Source organism: Oncorhynchus gorbuscha, linkage group LG13, assembly GCF_021184085.1.
Source record: "Oncorhynchus gorbuscha isolate QuinsamMale2020 ecotype Even-year linkage group LG13, OgorEven_v1.0, whole genome shotgun sequence".
In the NCBI taxonomy this organism is placed as follows: domain Eukaryota; kingdom Metazoa; phylum Chordata; class Actinopteri; order Salmoniformes; family Salmonidae; genus Oncorhynchus; species Oncorhynchus gorbuscha.
The window spans coordinates 53,292,073-53,308,154 of NC_060185.1; the positions used below are offsets into that span (position 1 = coordinate 53,292,073).

Here is a 16,082-nt window from a genome sequence, read left to right on the forward strand (position 1 = left end):
TTGTGAAATTGCATTTAGGAGTTTTTGCATCACGGGTCCAAGATTTTATTTATTATTATTATTTTATTTTGGGGTAACCAAAATAGTTCCTGGTTTGGCATAGCAATTACTGTATATTACAACTAAGTTGCTTACACCACTGGTGTGTGTGCACGCCCGTTACCTTATGTTCAGGTAGGTGAGGGCCTGGAGATTGAGAAGACTCTCAGGCAGTGAGCGCAGGCAGTTCTGGTAGAGGTTAAGGTGTTCCAGAGAAACAAACATACACACTTCCACGGGCAGTTCTGGCAGACGGTTACGGGACAGATCTAAACAAGGGGAGAGAGACATTTACGTCACACCACAGTTTATTTCATTTATTCAATCCTTTATTTGAGCAGGTGATTTGGCTGGTTTTGTTTTCACACCTGTAGGTGTTCTAGTGTAAGGGCCGTTCGTTAGACTGAAGTTGGTTAAGAACACATTCTCAACAGCAAGAAAGGCTGTGTTGGGATCTAGCCAGGGTTGTATGCACTCGGTACCAAATAGAAGAAATTGTACTGAAACAAGGAGTGATTACTTGAACTTGGTCTGCACTAATGAATAAAACTCAGGACATTTGGGCCCAACCCAACCCATACTCCTGTGACAAGTGCCATGGTATCTGTAAGGACATCGGTTGTCATCTCAACTGATGGACAGCACCCTTTACAGGGCAGTGTCCCCAGTCACTGTCCAGGGGAAAACTCTGCACAGCAGTTACATTTACCATGTGTTCTGTAGGCCTAAATGGTCAATGTCCTTAATGAATAAAACAGATTTATTTTAGTTTGTTCCTTTCAAAAGTGTAAATCAGAATTGTTTATAGAGATCACGAATGCTTTGGTTTGCCAATAACCTAATACAAGTATACTAAATGTACAAGTCCACTCAATTAGCAGGTTACATTTATAAACACTGTCGGAATGTCAAACAGATGTGCTTATTGCCTGTGGAGTATGTGAAATGCAGTAAAATTGTCATTTTTACTTTCAGCTGTATCAGAACCAGTAAAATGAACAACACTGTAAATTACCTTCAGCCCTGTTTCACGCTAACACGAGTACTCAAAATTATTTTCAAGAGAGTACTCCAACACAGACATTCTTTCAAACGCCCATCACTACTAAATATCTGACAAAAAAAAAACATCCCTGAACACCAGCTGTAAAGCCAAATTCAACCCCTATCCCCTCCCTCAATCCACATAGCTTCTGAGTCCACTCTGTTTGCTAGCCTAAAAGCTGGTCATTTCTTCGTGTTACGCTAGCTGCATAAAAATATGGTACAGTGAAGACATAAATTTAAGTTAAAGATATGATTGTGATTTTGCTATCCTATTCCCAAGCATAGGTCTTTACTTTCTCCACTGCTTATCGTGATGTAATACTGTGATACGAACACGGGGTGAATGCTGGAAAATGTATCTACAGTAGTACTCATTTTACAACTACAGGTATTTTAATAGACCACTCATTCTGACTAAATGTGTTTTGTTGGGTGTTTAAAATAAGAGTAGGCCTATGTTAGACAGCAACACAAAAGACAATTTCCATCACACACAGAGACAGTCACACACACCCGTGACGTCTGAAAATAGCCACCAAGCTGACAGATAAAGGGACGTTCTTTTCCCTCCAGTCAGAGCAAAGGCCTCAGTATCATTAAGCAGCTCTTCTTGTACTTGTCTAAATAAGTAATGCCGAGCGAGCCTCCTAGCTTTAAAACATTTTTTAAATCTTCCTATAGTGGATCGCCGGGAACGCATTTTCCATTCATAAACCATGCCGTGGGCAGTTCTAAAACTACTTTAACGTTGTTAACCATTTGTTTACACTTTGCTCTGTCATGTTACCTTATTAGCTAACTAACTACCTGTTAACTTGACCAGTATGTCCCAACATTTTGGGCCACAGACAGAAAAAAGGGATAGCTTTTTCAGGAGTTTGTGATCATCTGTGAGCAAGTATTTCTGTATGTGTGTCACATATTGTTCAGTAATACTGTGCAGTGAGTGTTGCAGTATCCCGATGGCAATCCCAGCCAAGTCGTCTATATTTATCCCCTGCAGCTGTGTGAGGATCCAGGATACAGGAAGCTGATGCTCTCCGCAATGCTGTCTGCTTCCTACCCCAGCCAGGCTCTCCCTCCAACCAGAGACAATCACACTGAAAGATGCCCAATGACAGAAATATGGGCCAAGTCCAAATTCTCTCTCCTTCATCCCAAAGTGTGCACACTTACTCACTTCCCTTCACTGATTTCAAGTTAATGTCACATGCACAGTGAAATGCCTTTCTTGCAAGTTCTAAACCCAAACAATCAGTAACCAATATCAATGTAGCAAAAATAACATGAGGTAAAACAAAAACACGAGAAAGTAAGCAACCTACAAGGACAGTTCCAATACCATATTTACAATGTGAGGAGATACTGGAGTTAGAGGTAGATATGAATAGGGGCAAGGTAACTAGGCATCAGAAGTTTCCATTCTGAAAATGTGGCGGCACACATTTGAGAAATATACCGGTCCCATATGCATTGGGTGTATAACCTGATTAGGGCGTGTTCAGAGTGACAGAAATGACATTAAGAATATGGTAATTAATCTTAATAGGAGACGGAAGTCGAGGATGCAATGACCTGTGTCCTTGCCGGGTACTTTGAAGATGTTAGAATAACTGTCCACATTTACCTTTCCTCAACCAACAAGACCAGTAACAAACAAAATCATTAGCCTATGCGTAGGTGGTGTGTTCAAGTTGGGGGAAGCAAATGTTCAACAGAAAAATGCACCTTTAAAATAATGCTTTCAATGCTGACTTGTATAAGACAGACAACTATTCATAATGTGAAGAGTAGATTGCATAGTCATAATTTAAGCTAACTCAATCACTGTTCACAAAAAAAGAACGTTCAACGCATGGCCGAGCACATATAGCATGTCATGCAATTTTGCTATTCTTTATATGGCTGCAGAAATGAGCAGAACCTTTTTAAATACGACCAATTACAGGGTAGCCTACTCTTTATGTGGCTGCAGAAATGAGCAGAACCTTTTTAAATACGACTAATTTACAGGGTAGCCTACTCTTTATATGGCTGCAGAAGTGAGCAGAACCTTTTTAAATACGACTAATTACAGGGCAGCCTACTCTTTATATGGCTGCAGAAGTGAGCAGAACCTTTTTAAATACGACTAATTACAGGTTAGCCTACTCTTTATATGGCTGCAGAAGTGAGCAGAACCTTTTTAAATACGACTAATTTACAGGGTAGCCTACTCTTTATATGAATACTGGGTGTGTCTTGGTGGTGGCAAGTACACAACCAAGAAACACTGACAAATCACAACCCCAAGCCAACTCACGTTTGGCTTCTGTCATGGCAGCCAGCATTTCTTGAGAAATGCCAAAAGAAACTATACCAAATGAGTGGGTGCAGTTCCCATTTAATTTCTTCCAGCGAGCTCCTGCCTTAGATAACCGCGTGTGGACTGGCCACAGAGAAATGGGTCTGGCGGAACAAAACACAGAGGGAGAGAGAACAACAAGAGTGGCCTCTGCCAAGTTAACCAAGTCAGGCCTCAGTCTCGATCTCCTTTTTCCTCTTTTCCTTTGTAAGGGTCTGGCAGTGTGAACCGTGTCTGGATGTAGCCCCCAAGCATCGCCAAACTGGCAGGGTACATACACACTGCATTGACTACACTCCAATTCCTCAGTCAGTGCACACAGACAACACTGATCAGTGGAGCGCCCAGGCAAGAGCATTACAGACTTAGTCAGACAAGGACATGTATACCCCCTCTGCCTCGCTCTCTCTATACAGTTAGGGACGGCAATATATCAAATTCATTTGAACGCATGTTTTAGCGGCATGTTCCAAATGCCTCTACTGCATTTTTATAAGCGTTACGTCTTTTTGGCCTTGTCTCCTTGGCCTTGCGACTCGCAGACACCAAGCCCCACCTGCCACTCAACAACAAAGACGAAAACTGACTTCTTCCTCCCTGACAACGAGCCATTTAAACTAGCTATATACATTTTAGGTTTGGTCCAACAGGTAGGCCATTCTGACACCAAAAAGACATTATCGTAGACTTGAACTAAACCTCATCTTCCAAAATGTAGAACATTCTAGGGTTGGGTGCAGTGGAGGCTCCTCAGTGGAGGAAGGGGAGGACCATCTTTTTATTTTATGCATTGTAAAACATTTTTGAAAAGATACAACTATTCTAAATATAATCAAGCCACCTCATAATTAAAAACACTATTTTGCAAAGAAGACCTACCAGTGGCCTCAACAGCACTCTGTAGGGTAGCACCATGGTGTAGCCGGAGGACAGGTAGCTTCCGTCCTCCTCTGGGTACATTGAATTTGATACGAAACCTAGGAGGCTAAAGGTTCCCACCCCCTTCCAGACTTACACAGTAATTATGACAACTTCCGGAGGACGTCCTCCAGCCTATCAGAGCTCTTGCAGCATGAACTAACATCTTGTCCATCCAATCAAACGATCAGAGAATTGATCTAGTACTGAAGGATAAACTACTGCTAGCTAGCACTGCAGTGTACAAAATGTGGTGTGTAGTTGACTCAAGAGAGAAAGACATTCGTTGAATAGTTTTGAACTACTTAATTTCTTCCAAAATTAAGAAGAAGCAAGAATATGCGCATAGATGTGTAAGTGGGTGCTGTTTTTCTTGTTTTTTTCTGTGTGCTTTGTCTCTGTTGCTGTATCTCTTAATATGGGTGAAAATTGTGAAATTCCAATAAAAATACTGTTACAAAGAGAAGAAGCAAGAGAAAGAGAGATTCAAAGTGGAAAAAAAACAGCTAACTAGTTCGGCCTACTGAAACACCCTGCTCAAACAGAGGGATGCCATGTTAGGTAGTTGGATATGACTAACCATCACAACACTGGAACTCTTCCAGGTCAAGGTAAGCTTTTGGTTTTCCTCATTTATTGCCACTGGGGCCTGCCGGTGTAACGGTTTACTGACTACAATGTAACAGCATGATTGTATGGGTTGACTAAGACTTTAGTTCTATTAGCTAGGTTGACGAAGACGTTACTTTTGCTAATATGGTTACAACAATGTAGGCTGTGTGTTGAAGTTATATGGTTTGGCTTGGAAAGGGTTTTGAGCCTGGTCACATACAGTTGATGTGTTGTGCATTGAAGTCCACAAGCGAAGAGTTGAGGAGGAGAGTGCATAGATGAAACAAGGAATGCAACGTGGCTGCTATGAAAGTGAACTGTTTGCTTGTGATCAGGGGTGTATTCTTCCACTGTTCCTGTTGAAAAACGTTTCTTAAACAGAAGCAAACAGAACAAAATGGGGATAAACATACCTGAATTTGTCCAATTGAACTCATTTACAACTGTTGGACTAATGATTACACCCTATATCAGCTAGATGCAGGGAAGTGTGTGCAAGACGGTATTGAATGTCACCGTCTGTCCATGTGTCATTTCAAATTTCTCTCGACCTGTGTGCACCTACATTGTAAACTTTTCATATGCTTGGTTGTAGCAACCTCATGATAGGTATAGGGAAAATTTGAATATCATGTAGTAGCCTAAACCTGTCACTGTTACATTGAACTGGGTGAATGGAATGAGTCATCCAACATGCTGTAATAGAAATAAGGTTATGCAAATAACCGCTACTGGTTGGGTGTTAACCAGAATTCCATATCTTCATACCGTGCCTGTGCCATCCTGGGATTTACGGTATTACCGGTAGTGCAATTTTCATTTCAAATAAATAAAAGGCCAAAAACATCCCTTACCAGAATGCTAACAAAATTCTAAGAAGTACTAAGGTATTCTCAGCGGATGCTAGGCAATTGCTAACAAGAGCATGCAAACATTCACTACAAGGACAGACAACCCAACTCAAAGTTATGAAGTATCTCAAAACACAGTTTGCAGCACGCACAAAACAAATATTAGGCAGCAGCGATCTCAATCCAGGAGGGGTTTGTCTCTGCTGCCGTTACCAGGAAGCTTGATCTTGCAAGCTCACATTAGCCACTGAGCAAACATTAGCAAAACCCAGCTGGAGAGAATGCATTTGGCACATCTTAGATAATTAACTTAATAGTTATGAGATATATAGCCGGCAAACAGTGAGTTTCACACAAGTGTAACTTGATCAAATTAAGATTCAACTTCCCAAGCTCCCATTTTACTTAATTATGACATAACATTGAAGGTTGTACAATGAAACAAGAATATTTAGACTTAGGGATGCCACCCGTTATATAAAATACCGAACGGTTCCATATTTTACTGAAATAAACATTTTGTTTTCGTAATTATAGTTTCCGGATTCGACCATATTAATAACCAAAGGCTCGTATTTCTGTGTGTTATTATGTTATAATTAAGTTTATGATTTGATATTTGTTAGAGCAGTCTGACAGAGATGGTAGGCAGCAACAGGCTCATAAGAATTCATTCAAACAGCACTTTCGTGTGTTTTGCCAGCAGCTCTTCACCAGCACAGCGCTGTTAATAACTTCAAGCCTATCAACTCCCGAGATTAGGCTGGTGTAACCTGTGTGAAATGGCTAGCTAGTTAGCGGGGTGCGCGCTAATAGCGTTTCAAACGTCACTCGCTCTGAGACTTGGAGTAGTTGTTCCCCTTGCTCTGTAAGGGCCGCAGCTTTTGTGGAGCGAAGGGTAAAGCTGGTTCAAAGGGTGGCTGTTGTCGATGTGTTCCTGGTTCGAGCCCAGGTAGGGGCGAGGTATATGAAATACAAATGGTAGAGAGAGAAATAGTCCTATAAATACTATATTAACTACAACCTAAAACCTCTAAATTAAAAAATATTTGATTTTTGTATTTGTTTTATAAATCGTCTGATTAATCGGCATCGGCTTTTTTTTCTTTTTCTCCAATAATCAGTATCGGTATTGAAAAATCATTTTTTTTTTTTTTTTTAAATCGGTCAACCTCTTGTTCCCAAGTCCCAATCTTCTCTACAGTCGGTGTATAATTTTACTGCAAGAAATTGTTAATTCTACAGGACTTAATATTAAGGCTCAGAGAGGTTATAGACCTACAGTCAGTGTCCAGATTTCAGTTTCCATTTAACCTCTGAACAGCAGGCTACTGCCATAGGCTTATTTGAAGTCCCTGTCTTGTGACTGTCAAATTTGTGTAGCTCCTCACAATCATCACATATAAGATAGCTGGGACTGGCATCATCCTCTTTTACTACTTTCCCAAACAATGTCTGGCCCTCCCTTCTCTTTACTTCAACTCTCCATTTCACAGCGTTACTGTTTTTCAATTAAACTCAGATTATTTTCCGACGTGGACGATGTTCACTTTATCTACTGTTCCCCAAAGCATTTGGCGTGTAGGTTATTTAACATGCGCACGGTTATAGGCCCTAAAGCTTAGAGATGTACGCACTAATGCCAGAAATTATTTTACGTTAAATATATCCTAAGAAAAGCCTAAAGATATAAATTGCACAAGAAAAAAAAACATTTCTGGTTTGTTTAAAAGGTATTGTTTTCTCTTTTGGCTATAAAAGTGGAACTGACAGCATTTGACCTACTTTGCATATATGAAATAGAATCATAATATCAGTCAAAAATATAAAATTCATAGTTTACGCTACAAAACACACTTTATAAAGAGGTTTTACAAATACAGTACCAGTCAAAAGTATGGACACCTACTCATTCCAAGGTGTTTCTTAATTTATACTATGTTCTACATTGTAGAATATTAGTTTAGACATCAAAACTATGAAATAACACATGGAATCAAGCAGCAACTAAAAAAAGTGTGAAACAAATCAAATTATATTTTAGGTTCTTCAAAGTCGTCACCCTTTGCCTTGATGACAGCTCTTGGCATTCTCTCAACCAGCTTCATGAGGTAGTCACCTGGAATTAATCTCAATTAAAAGGTGTGCCTTGTTAAAAGTTCTTCCATGTCACAACACAACTGATTGGCTCAAACGGATTAAGAAGGAAATATATTTCACAAATGGAATTGTACAAAGAAGATGACCCTATTTGGTAAAATGGACACCTATAAGTACCTAGGTGTCTGGCAAGACGGCAAACTCTCCTTCCAGACTCATATCAAACATCTCCAATCGAAAATCAAATCAAGAGTCGGCTTTCTATTCCGCAACAAAGCCTCCTTCACTCACGCCGCCAAACTTACCCTAGTAAAACTGACTATCCTACCAATCCTCGACTTCGGCGATGTCATCTACAAAATTGCCTCCAACACTCTACTCAGCAAACTGGATGCAGTTTATCAGTGCCATCCGGTTTGTCACTAAATCACCTTATACCACCCACCACTGCGACTTGTATGCTCGAGTCGGCTGGCCCTCGCTACATATTCGTCGCCAGACCCACTGGCTCCAGGTCATCTACAAGTCCGTGCTAGGTAAAGCTTATCTAGGTTCACTGGTCACGATGGCAACACCCATCCGTAGCACGCGCTCCAGCAGGTGTATCTCACTGATCATCCCTAAAGCCTACACCTCATTTGGCCGCCTTTCATTCCAGTACTCTGCTGCCTGTGACTGGAACGAATTGCAAAAAAAATATAATAATAATAATAAAAAATAAAAAAAACAAAAGTATATATATATTTTTTTAAATCGCTGAAGTTGGAGACTTTCATCTCCCTCACAAACTTCAAACATCAGCTATCCGAGCAGCTCACCGATCGCTGCAGCTGTACATAGTCTATTGGTAAATAGCCCACCCATTTTCACCAACCTCATCCCCACACTTTTTATTTATTTACTTTTCTGCTCTTTTGCACACCAATATCTCTACCTGTATCACTCCAGTGTTAATCTGCAAAATTGTAATTATTCACCTAACTCATCATGCCTTTTGCACACATTGTATATAGACTCCCCTTTTTTTCTACTGTGTTATTGACTTGTTAATTGTTTACTCCATGTGTAACTCTGTGTTGTCTGTTCACACTGCTATGCTTTATTTTGGCCAGGTCGCTGATGCAAATGAGAACTTGTTCTCAACTAGCCTACCTGGTTAAATAAAGGTGAAATAAAATAAAAAATAAAAAGAACAAGTCAATTTTATGGTAAGATCAGCTCAGATAAGCAAAGAGAAACGAAAGTCCAGCATTATTTTAAGACATGAAAGTCAATCAATCCGGGAAATTTAAGTTTCTTCAAGCACAGTCTCAAAATCCATCAAACGCTATGGTGAAAATGGCTATCATGATGACCGCCACAGGAAAGAAAGACCCAGTTACCTGTGCTGCAGAGGATAAGTTTATTCGAGTTAACTGCACCTCAGATTACTGGCCAAATAAATGTTTCAGAGTCAAAAAAAATGTTTTTTAAACCTTTATTTAACTAGGCAAGTCGTTTAAGATCAAATTCTTATTTACAATGACAGCCTACCCCGGCCAAACCCGGGCCAATTGTGCACCGCCCTATGGAACTCCCAATCACAACCGGATGTGATCCAGCCTGGATTCGAACCAGGGACTGTAGTGTTGCCTCTTGCACTGAGATGCAGTGCCTTAGACTGCTGCGGCACTCGGGAGCCCAAGTAAGACATCTCAACATCAACTGTTCAGAAACTGGGTGAATCAGGCCTTCATGGTCGAATTGCTGCAAAGAAACCACTACTAAAGGACAACAATAAGAAGAGACTTGCTTGGGCCAAGAAACGCGAGCAATTCGAACGGTGGAAATCTGTCCTTTGTTCCAAATTTGAGATCGTTTCTTTGTGAGAGCAGAGTTGGTTAACGGATGATCTCCGCATGTGTGGTTCCTATTGTGAAGCATGGAGGAGTAATGGTGCTTCGCTGGTGACACTGTCAGTGATTTATTTAGAATTCAAGGCACACTTAAGCAGCATGGCTACCACAGCATTCTGCAGCAATACACCATCCCATCTTTGCACTGTGGTACTATCATTTGTTTTTCATCAGGACAATGACCCAAAACACACCTTCAGGCTGTGTAAGGGCTATTTAACCAAGAAGGAGTGTGATGGTGCTGCATCAGATGACCTTGCCTCCACAATCCCCTAACCTCAACCCAATTGAGATGGTTAGGGATGAGTTAGACAGCAGAGTGATGGAAAAGCATCCAACAAGTGCTCAGCATATGTGGAACTCCTTCAAAATTGTTGGAAAATAATTCCAGGTGAAGCTGGTTGAGAGAATGCCAAGAGTGTGCAAAGCTGTCATCAAGGCAAAGGGTGGCTACTTTGAAGAATCTCAAATAAATATATTTTGATATGTTTAACACTTTTGGTTACTACATGATTCCATATGTGTTATTTCATAGTTTTGATGTCTTCACTATTATTCTACAATGTAGGAAATAGTAAAAATAAAAGAAAAACCCTTGAATGAGTAGCTGTGTCGAAACTATTGACTGGTACTGAAGGTTCTATTTGACTCAACATTCCATGACATACACTAAATCACAGCTGGCCTGGTACATTGCTTACTGCCTCCATTCGGGATTCAGTTTCACTGACTCAATATTTTGGACAAAAACAGATTATTAAAACAGATCACAAGTCAGTAATAATGTGTCTAATAGGCTAGCGTATCTATTTATGTACCAAGCCAAGAACACTGAGCCCATCTGAGGCTGGTAACGAATTAACTTGGCTCAAGGTCTTCCTTTCCTGTGGCGGTCCCCATGAGAGCCAGCTTCATCATTGTGCTTTATGTTTTTTGCGACTGCACTTGAAGAAACGTTCAAAGCTCTTGAAATGTTCCATATTGACTGACCTTTATGTCTTTAAAGTAATGATATAATTTTGTTTCTCTTTGCTTATTTGGACTGATCTTGCTATAATGTAGACTTGGTCTTTTACCAAATAGGGCTATCTTCTGTATACCACCCCTGCCTTGTCACAACTGATTGGCTCAAAAGCATCAAGGAAAGAAATTCCACAAATAAGACACACCTGTTAATTGAAATTCATTCCAGGTGACTATAGTTCACGAAGATGGTTGAGATAATACCAAGAGTGTACAATGCTGTCATCAAGGCAAAGAAAGGGTGGCTACTTTAAATAATCTCAAATATAATATATTGATATGTTTAACCCTTTTTTGGTTACTACATGATTCCATGTGTTATTTCAACGTTTTGATGTCTTCACTATTATTCTAGAATGTTGGAAATAGTCAAAATAAAGAATGAGTAGGTGTATCCAAACTTTTGACTGGTTCTGGAGCTACTAGGAAGATGTCATTGGAGGAGTGGGCAAGTGATATCATTTTTCTGTGGCTATATACAGCTAGAGATGCAAGAGTCATTTGGTTAGCTAGGAAGAACTTGAAAGACTTTTCAAGTTAGCTAGCATCTTGTCTGCAAATTCACTCTGGCTATCGAGCTCGCAACTCCAATTTCAGAGCACTGAGTGCCAGAGCACAGAATAACTGATGAATTTACAAATGCAAAACGCCCGCTGAATATGACCGATGTCAGTAAACATAGGCAAAAAAGGAATAGTTTACATGTTTTCGAGAGAGTTCATGACAAACAGCCTAACCAACTCTTCTAGGGTGTGTAAAATGGTCAGAGTGAGGTTGTTCTCATTTGTGTCGAAGTAGCTAGCTATAGCAAGAACTTTAGCCAGCTGGCTTGGGTGCAGGCAAGCTGCAGAAGGACAAGTAGGCTACAATTCCACATCGTTCAGTGAAGTTTTGACAGACAACTAGCTGAAAAAGTTTGAATGGGTTTATCTGATGTTACTTCGTTAGATTTTAGCACACCTTGCTCTGGCTAGCATTCATTTTTATCTTGTTGATGTACATACAGTGGTGCAAAAAAGTATGTAGTCAGCCACCAAGTGTGCACGTTCTCCCACTTAAAAAAGATGAGGCCTGTAATTTTCAACATAGGTACACTTCAACTATGACAGACAAAATAAGAAAAAAAATCCAGAAATCACATTGTAGAATTTTTAATTAATTCATTTGCAAATTATGGTGGAAAATAAGTATTTGGTCAATAACAAAAGTTTCTCAATACTTTGTTATGTAACCTTTGTTGGCAATGACAGAGGTCAAATGTTTTCTGTCTTCACAAGGTTCACACACTGTTGCTGGTATTTTGGACCATTCCTCCATGCAGATCTCCTCTGGAGCAGTGATGTTTTGGGGCTGTTGCTGGGCAACACAGACTTTCAACTCCCTCCAAAGATTTTCAATGGGGTTGAGATCTGGAGACTGTCGAGGCCACTCCAGGATCTTGAAGTGCTTCTTACGAAGCCACTCCTTCGTTGCCCGGGCGGTGTGTTTGGGATCATTGTCATGCTGAAAGACCCAGCCACGTTTCATCTTCAATGCCCTTGCTGATGGAAAGAGGTTTTCACTCAAAATCTCACGATACATGGCCCCATTCATTCTTTCCTTCAGACAGATCAGTCGTCCTGGTCCCTTTGCAGAAAAACAGCCCGAAAGCATGTTTCCACCCCCATGCTTCACAGTAGGTATGGTGTTCTTTGGATGCAACTCAGCATTCTTTGTCCTCCAAACACGACGAGTTAGGTTTAACAAAAAGTTCTATTTTGGTTTCATCTGACCATATGACATTCTCCCAATCTTATTTTGGATCATCTAAATGCTCTCTATCAAACTTCAGACCGGCCTGGACATGTACTGGCTTATGCAGGGGGACACGTCTGGCACTGCAGGATTTGCGTCCCTGGCGGCGTAGTGCGTTACTGATGGTAGGCGTTGTTACTTTGGTCCCAGCTCTCTGCAGGTCATTCACTAGGTCCCCCCGTGTGGTTCTGGGATTTTTGCTCACCGTTCTTGTGATCATTTTGACCCCATGGGGTGAGATCTTGCATGAAGCCCCAGATCGAGGGAGATAATCAGTGGTCTTGTATGTCTTCCATTTCCTAATATTTGCTCCCACAGTTGATTTCTTCAAACCAAGCTGCTTACCTATTGCAGATTCAGTCTTCCCAGCCTGGTGCAGGTCTACAATTTTGTTTCTGGTGTCCTTTGACAGATCTTTGGTCTTGGCCATAGTGGAGTTTGGAGTGTGACTGTTTGAGGTTGTGGACAAGTGTCTTTTATACTGATAACAAGTTCAAACAGGTGCCATTAATACAGGTAACAAGTGGAGGACAGAGGAGCCTCTTAAAGAAGTTACAGGTCTGTGAGAGCCAGAAATCTTGCTAGTTTGTAGGTGATCAAATAACTATTTTCCACCATAATTAGCAAATAAATTCATTAAAAATCCTACAATGTGATTTCTGGATTTTCTTTCCTCATTTTGTCTGTCATAGTTGATGTGTACCTATGATGAAAATTATAGGCCTCTCATCTTTTTAAGTGGGAGAACTTGCACAATTGGTGGCTGACTAAATACTTTTTTGTCCCACTGTAACTGAGGAAGAGAGCCTGCCTTTTCATAGTTGTTTGTTCAAAAGGACTGTAAAGTTGCCAAATGTACGGGACTCCTGGTATTTGCAGAAATCCATTCAGGTGTATTTTGTGGCTTTTGGCGAATGATTTTTAATTATCTAAAGTCACGCTGTTGCAACTACCTATAAACACACAGTCCAGATCAAAGTGAATTATCCCAGGCCTGTGACAAATGGCTTGTTTTCATAAAGGCCTACTATAGTGCACAGGTAATGCGTAGACTACGGTGCTGGACCAGAGAGATGTTTTTATTAGGTTTTATTTACTTCAGTGTCTATTCATTGTCCAAAAGCAAGGTTGTTTACCCACTCTACATTGCTTCAGAATTTTCACAAATGTCTTAGTATTGGTAATTCCCAAACATTGTAAGAATTTATGAAAACATGCTAATGACCATGTCGAAGTGCTCCCTTGTCAGAAAATATATATTTATATATATTTTTTAAGTGTCATATTATTCTTGGTGTGTATATGAACCGATTTTAATAAGATTAAGTTGATAAAATAATGTCAGTTCCACTTTAATTACACTAAAGTTACCTGGCCCATGGATATAACTGAGGGGACTTATGAGTCAATATAACTGAGGGGTTATGAGTCAACCCCTGCAAGTGTGTGTGGGGTAGGGGTCTGTGTAGGGGTCCAGGGGAGGGAAATCTCATAAGAGGCTAATTATTGCATTCATTATGCCTATAGAAGACAGACAAAAAAACGTGAAATGGGTAAAAGGGGAAAACGATATTTGCCAGAAATACTGGTATGGCATGAGCCATCCAAATTATACATGTCATGTGTGTGTTTAGTGGCCGTTAGTGACAGTCTGGAGCGAGTTCAGGAATGTGCGATATCGTGTCAAAGCCCAACCCCAGGCCTGCCACAGTCCCTCAAATGACTGTCCACCTCATTTGAGCTGTGAGGGACGATGCAATGCACCATGCCAAAGATGAACATCGTATCACAAACAATAACAAATAGTTCACCGCATTCCCTCCCTCATTTTCTGTGCCACGAGTTACCTGCAAAAACAGGCAATGGTGACTAAACCGGTTCTTGATAAGAGACCACATTCCATGAATGTGCAAATCGGTCAATTCTCGCCCCACGTATTATAACGTTTTGAGTGCGCCTGAGAATGTATTTTCAGCATGTTATAACTACCTACATCCATATGAAAACATGAGCTGACGAAAGTTAGGCTGGCAAGTAAATAACTTCGGTAACTAGCCACCCGTCAAATAACTAACGTTATGGTCTAGCTAGCCAGTTCTCTAATTTAAGGTTACCGCTAACGTTAGCTAGCTGAGTAAGCTCTCCAAATTAACAGGAGCATTGTTACATAGCGACATGCTTAACACGTTAGCTTGTTGAGCGATACTTTGCCAACTTCCCAAAGCAAATAGTAAGCTAACTAAATTAGCTAAATAGTTTGCTAGCAGCCAAAACAAGCAACATCGTTCATCAGAAAATGTAACTCATTCAAACCAGTGTTGACCAACTCCGCTGTCTGGAGACGTCTGGACCCTCGCTAGCTGGCTGGCTAACGTCAGCTAGCTTGCTAATGTTGGCCGGACAGTGTCGTGACGTTAGCTAGCAGGCTAACTTGGTAGCTACTCCAAGTCAAAATAAGTCTATTTTCGAGCCTATGCTGGCTAGCTAGATTACCCACAGCCATCGTCGAGGTGCCTGTATGGATTTATTATAAACATTTCCATCTATTCTACTGCGCGAGTCTCGATCCCCACTCACCGGCCCGAGTTGTGTCTGTGAGGTCGTGGTTGGCGACGCTCCTCGGGAACTCCTTCAGTTTCCTGCCGCTGAGGTTGAGACAACCAGTTGCCGAGGCTTCGTCTAATGCCCTGTCCAGAGACCGATTCCAAGACGCAGGACCCGGTGCCCCTACTCCATTACCGGGAGACCCGACCACTCCAGAATTGCCGACCGCAAAAGTCGGTCCGGTGTTCTCCGCAGACAGCAACACCGAAGCCGCCATTACACACCAAGCTAACTCCCACCGATTCTCCCTACCCTGCAGCCGCTAGGTTGATAATACGCAAGCGCAGAATGTGAGGGCAGACTGAAGCGTCGTAGAAGGGAGAGGCTCGTTTGGGAATTGGCCATGCGCAGTGATAATACAAATGTCAGCTCTCCCCATCCCATCCATACTTTCAAAGTAATGATATATGAATGACATCATCTTTCCTTGGTGTGACGTTCCTGGCTGATTTGGATTTTACTCTCACAATCATCTTGTGTGAATGTTACTTTGAACTTTGTCACTGGGCTATCATTAGGAATTTCATAGCCTAAAAATGATGTATATTGAGCAGTGGCTCTCAATAGGGGGCCCAAAGGAGTTGTTTACAGGGGTCCCTGAAAAAGCAGAGATGAAACAGAAGAACCATAATACAAATCTAACTAAGTAGTGGGCCTCAGAAAGGAAACGTTTGAGAACCCCAGCAATAGTACTTAGGTCATGACCTATAATGATACTATAGCCCAAAAATGCAAGTGTATCTGACCATTGGTATCAACCATTGGTCTGCCTAACCACTAATGAAAACAGCGAGATTGGTTGAAACTTTTATAATCCAAAAGGTAACAAGGTCAAATCACATTCAAGAGCAAAAC

At 41.0% G+C, this 16,082-nt stretch overlaps 1 protein-coding gene across 8 annotated transcripts in view; it reads right to left on the reverse strand.

Annotated features, from left to right (window-relative positions):
• LOC123993152 (DISP complex protein LRCH3-like) overlaps positions 1 to 15,561 on the reverse strand; it is a 75,029-nt gene extending 59,468 nt beyond the window's left edge. For 3 of the 8 annotated variants that reach the window (XM_046294998.1, XM_046294997.1, XM_046294996.1), the window contains exons 1-2: positions 15,201 to 15,559; positions 164 to 308 (exon numbers count right to left, since the gene is read on the reverse strand). In XM_046294998.1, the coding sequence (XP_046150954.1) occupies positions 164 to 308; positions 15,201 to 15,444 (389 nt within the window). In that variant the 5' untranslated portion in view covers positions 15,445 to 15,559. Of the gene's footprint in view, positions 1 to 163; positions 309 to 15,200 lie in introns of all 8 variants that reach the window. The other 5 variants (XM_046294992.1, XM_046294991.1, XM_046294995.1 and 2 more) reach the window with 3 other exon arrangements.
• Between the last annotated feature and the right edge of the window lie 521 nt (positions 15,562 to 16,082).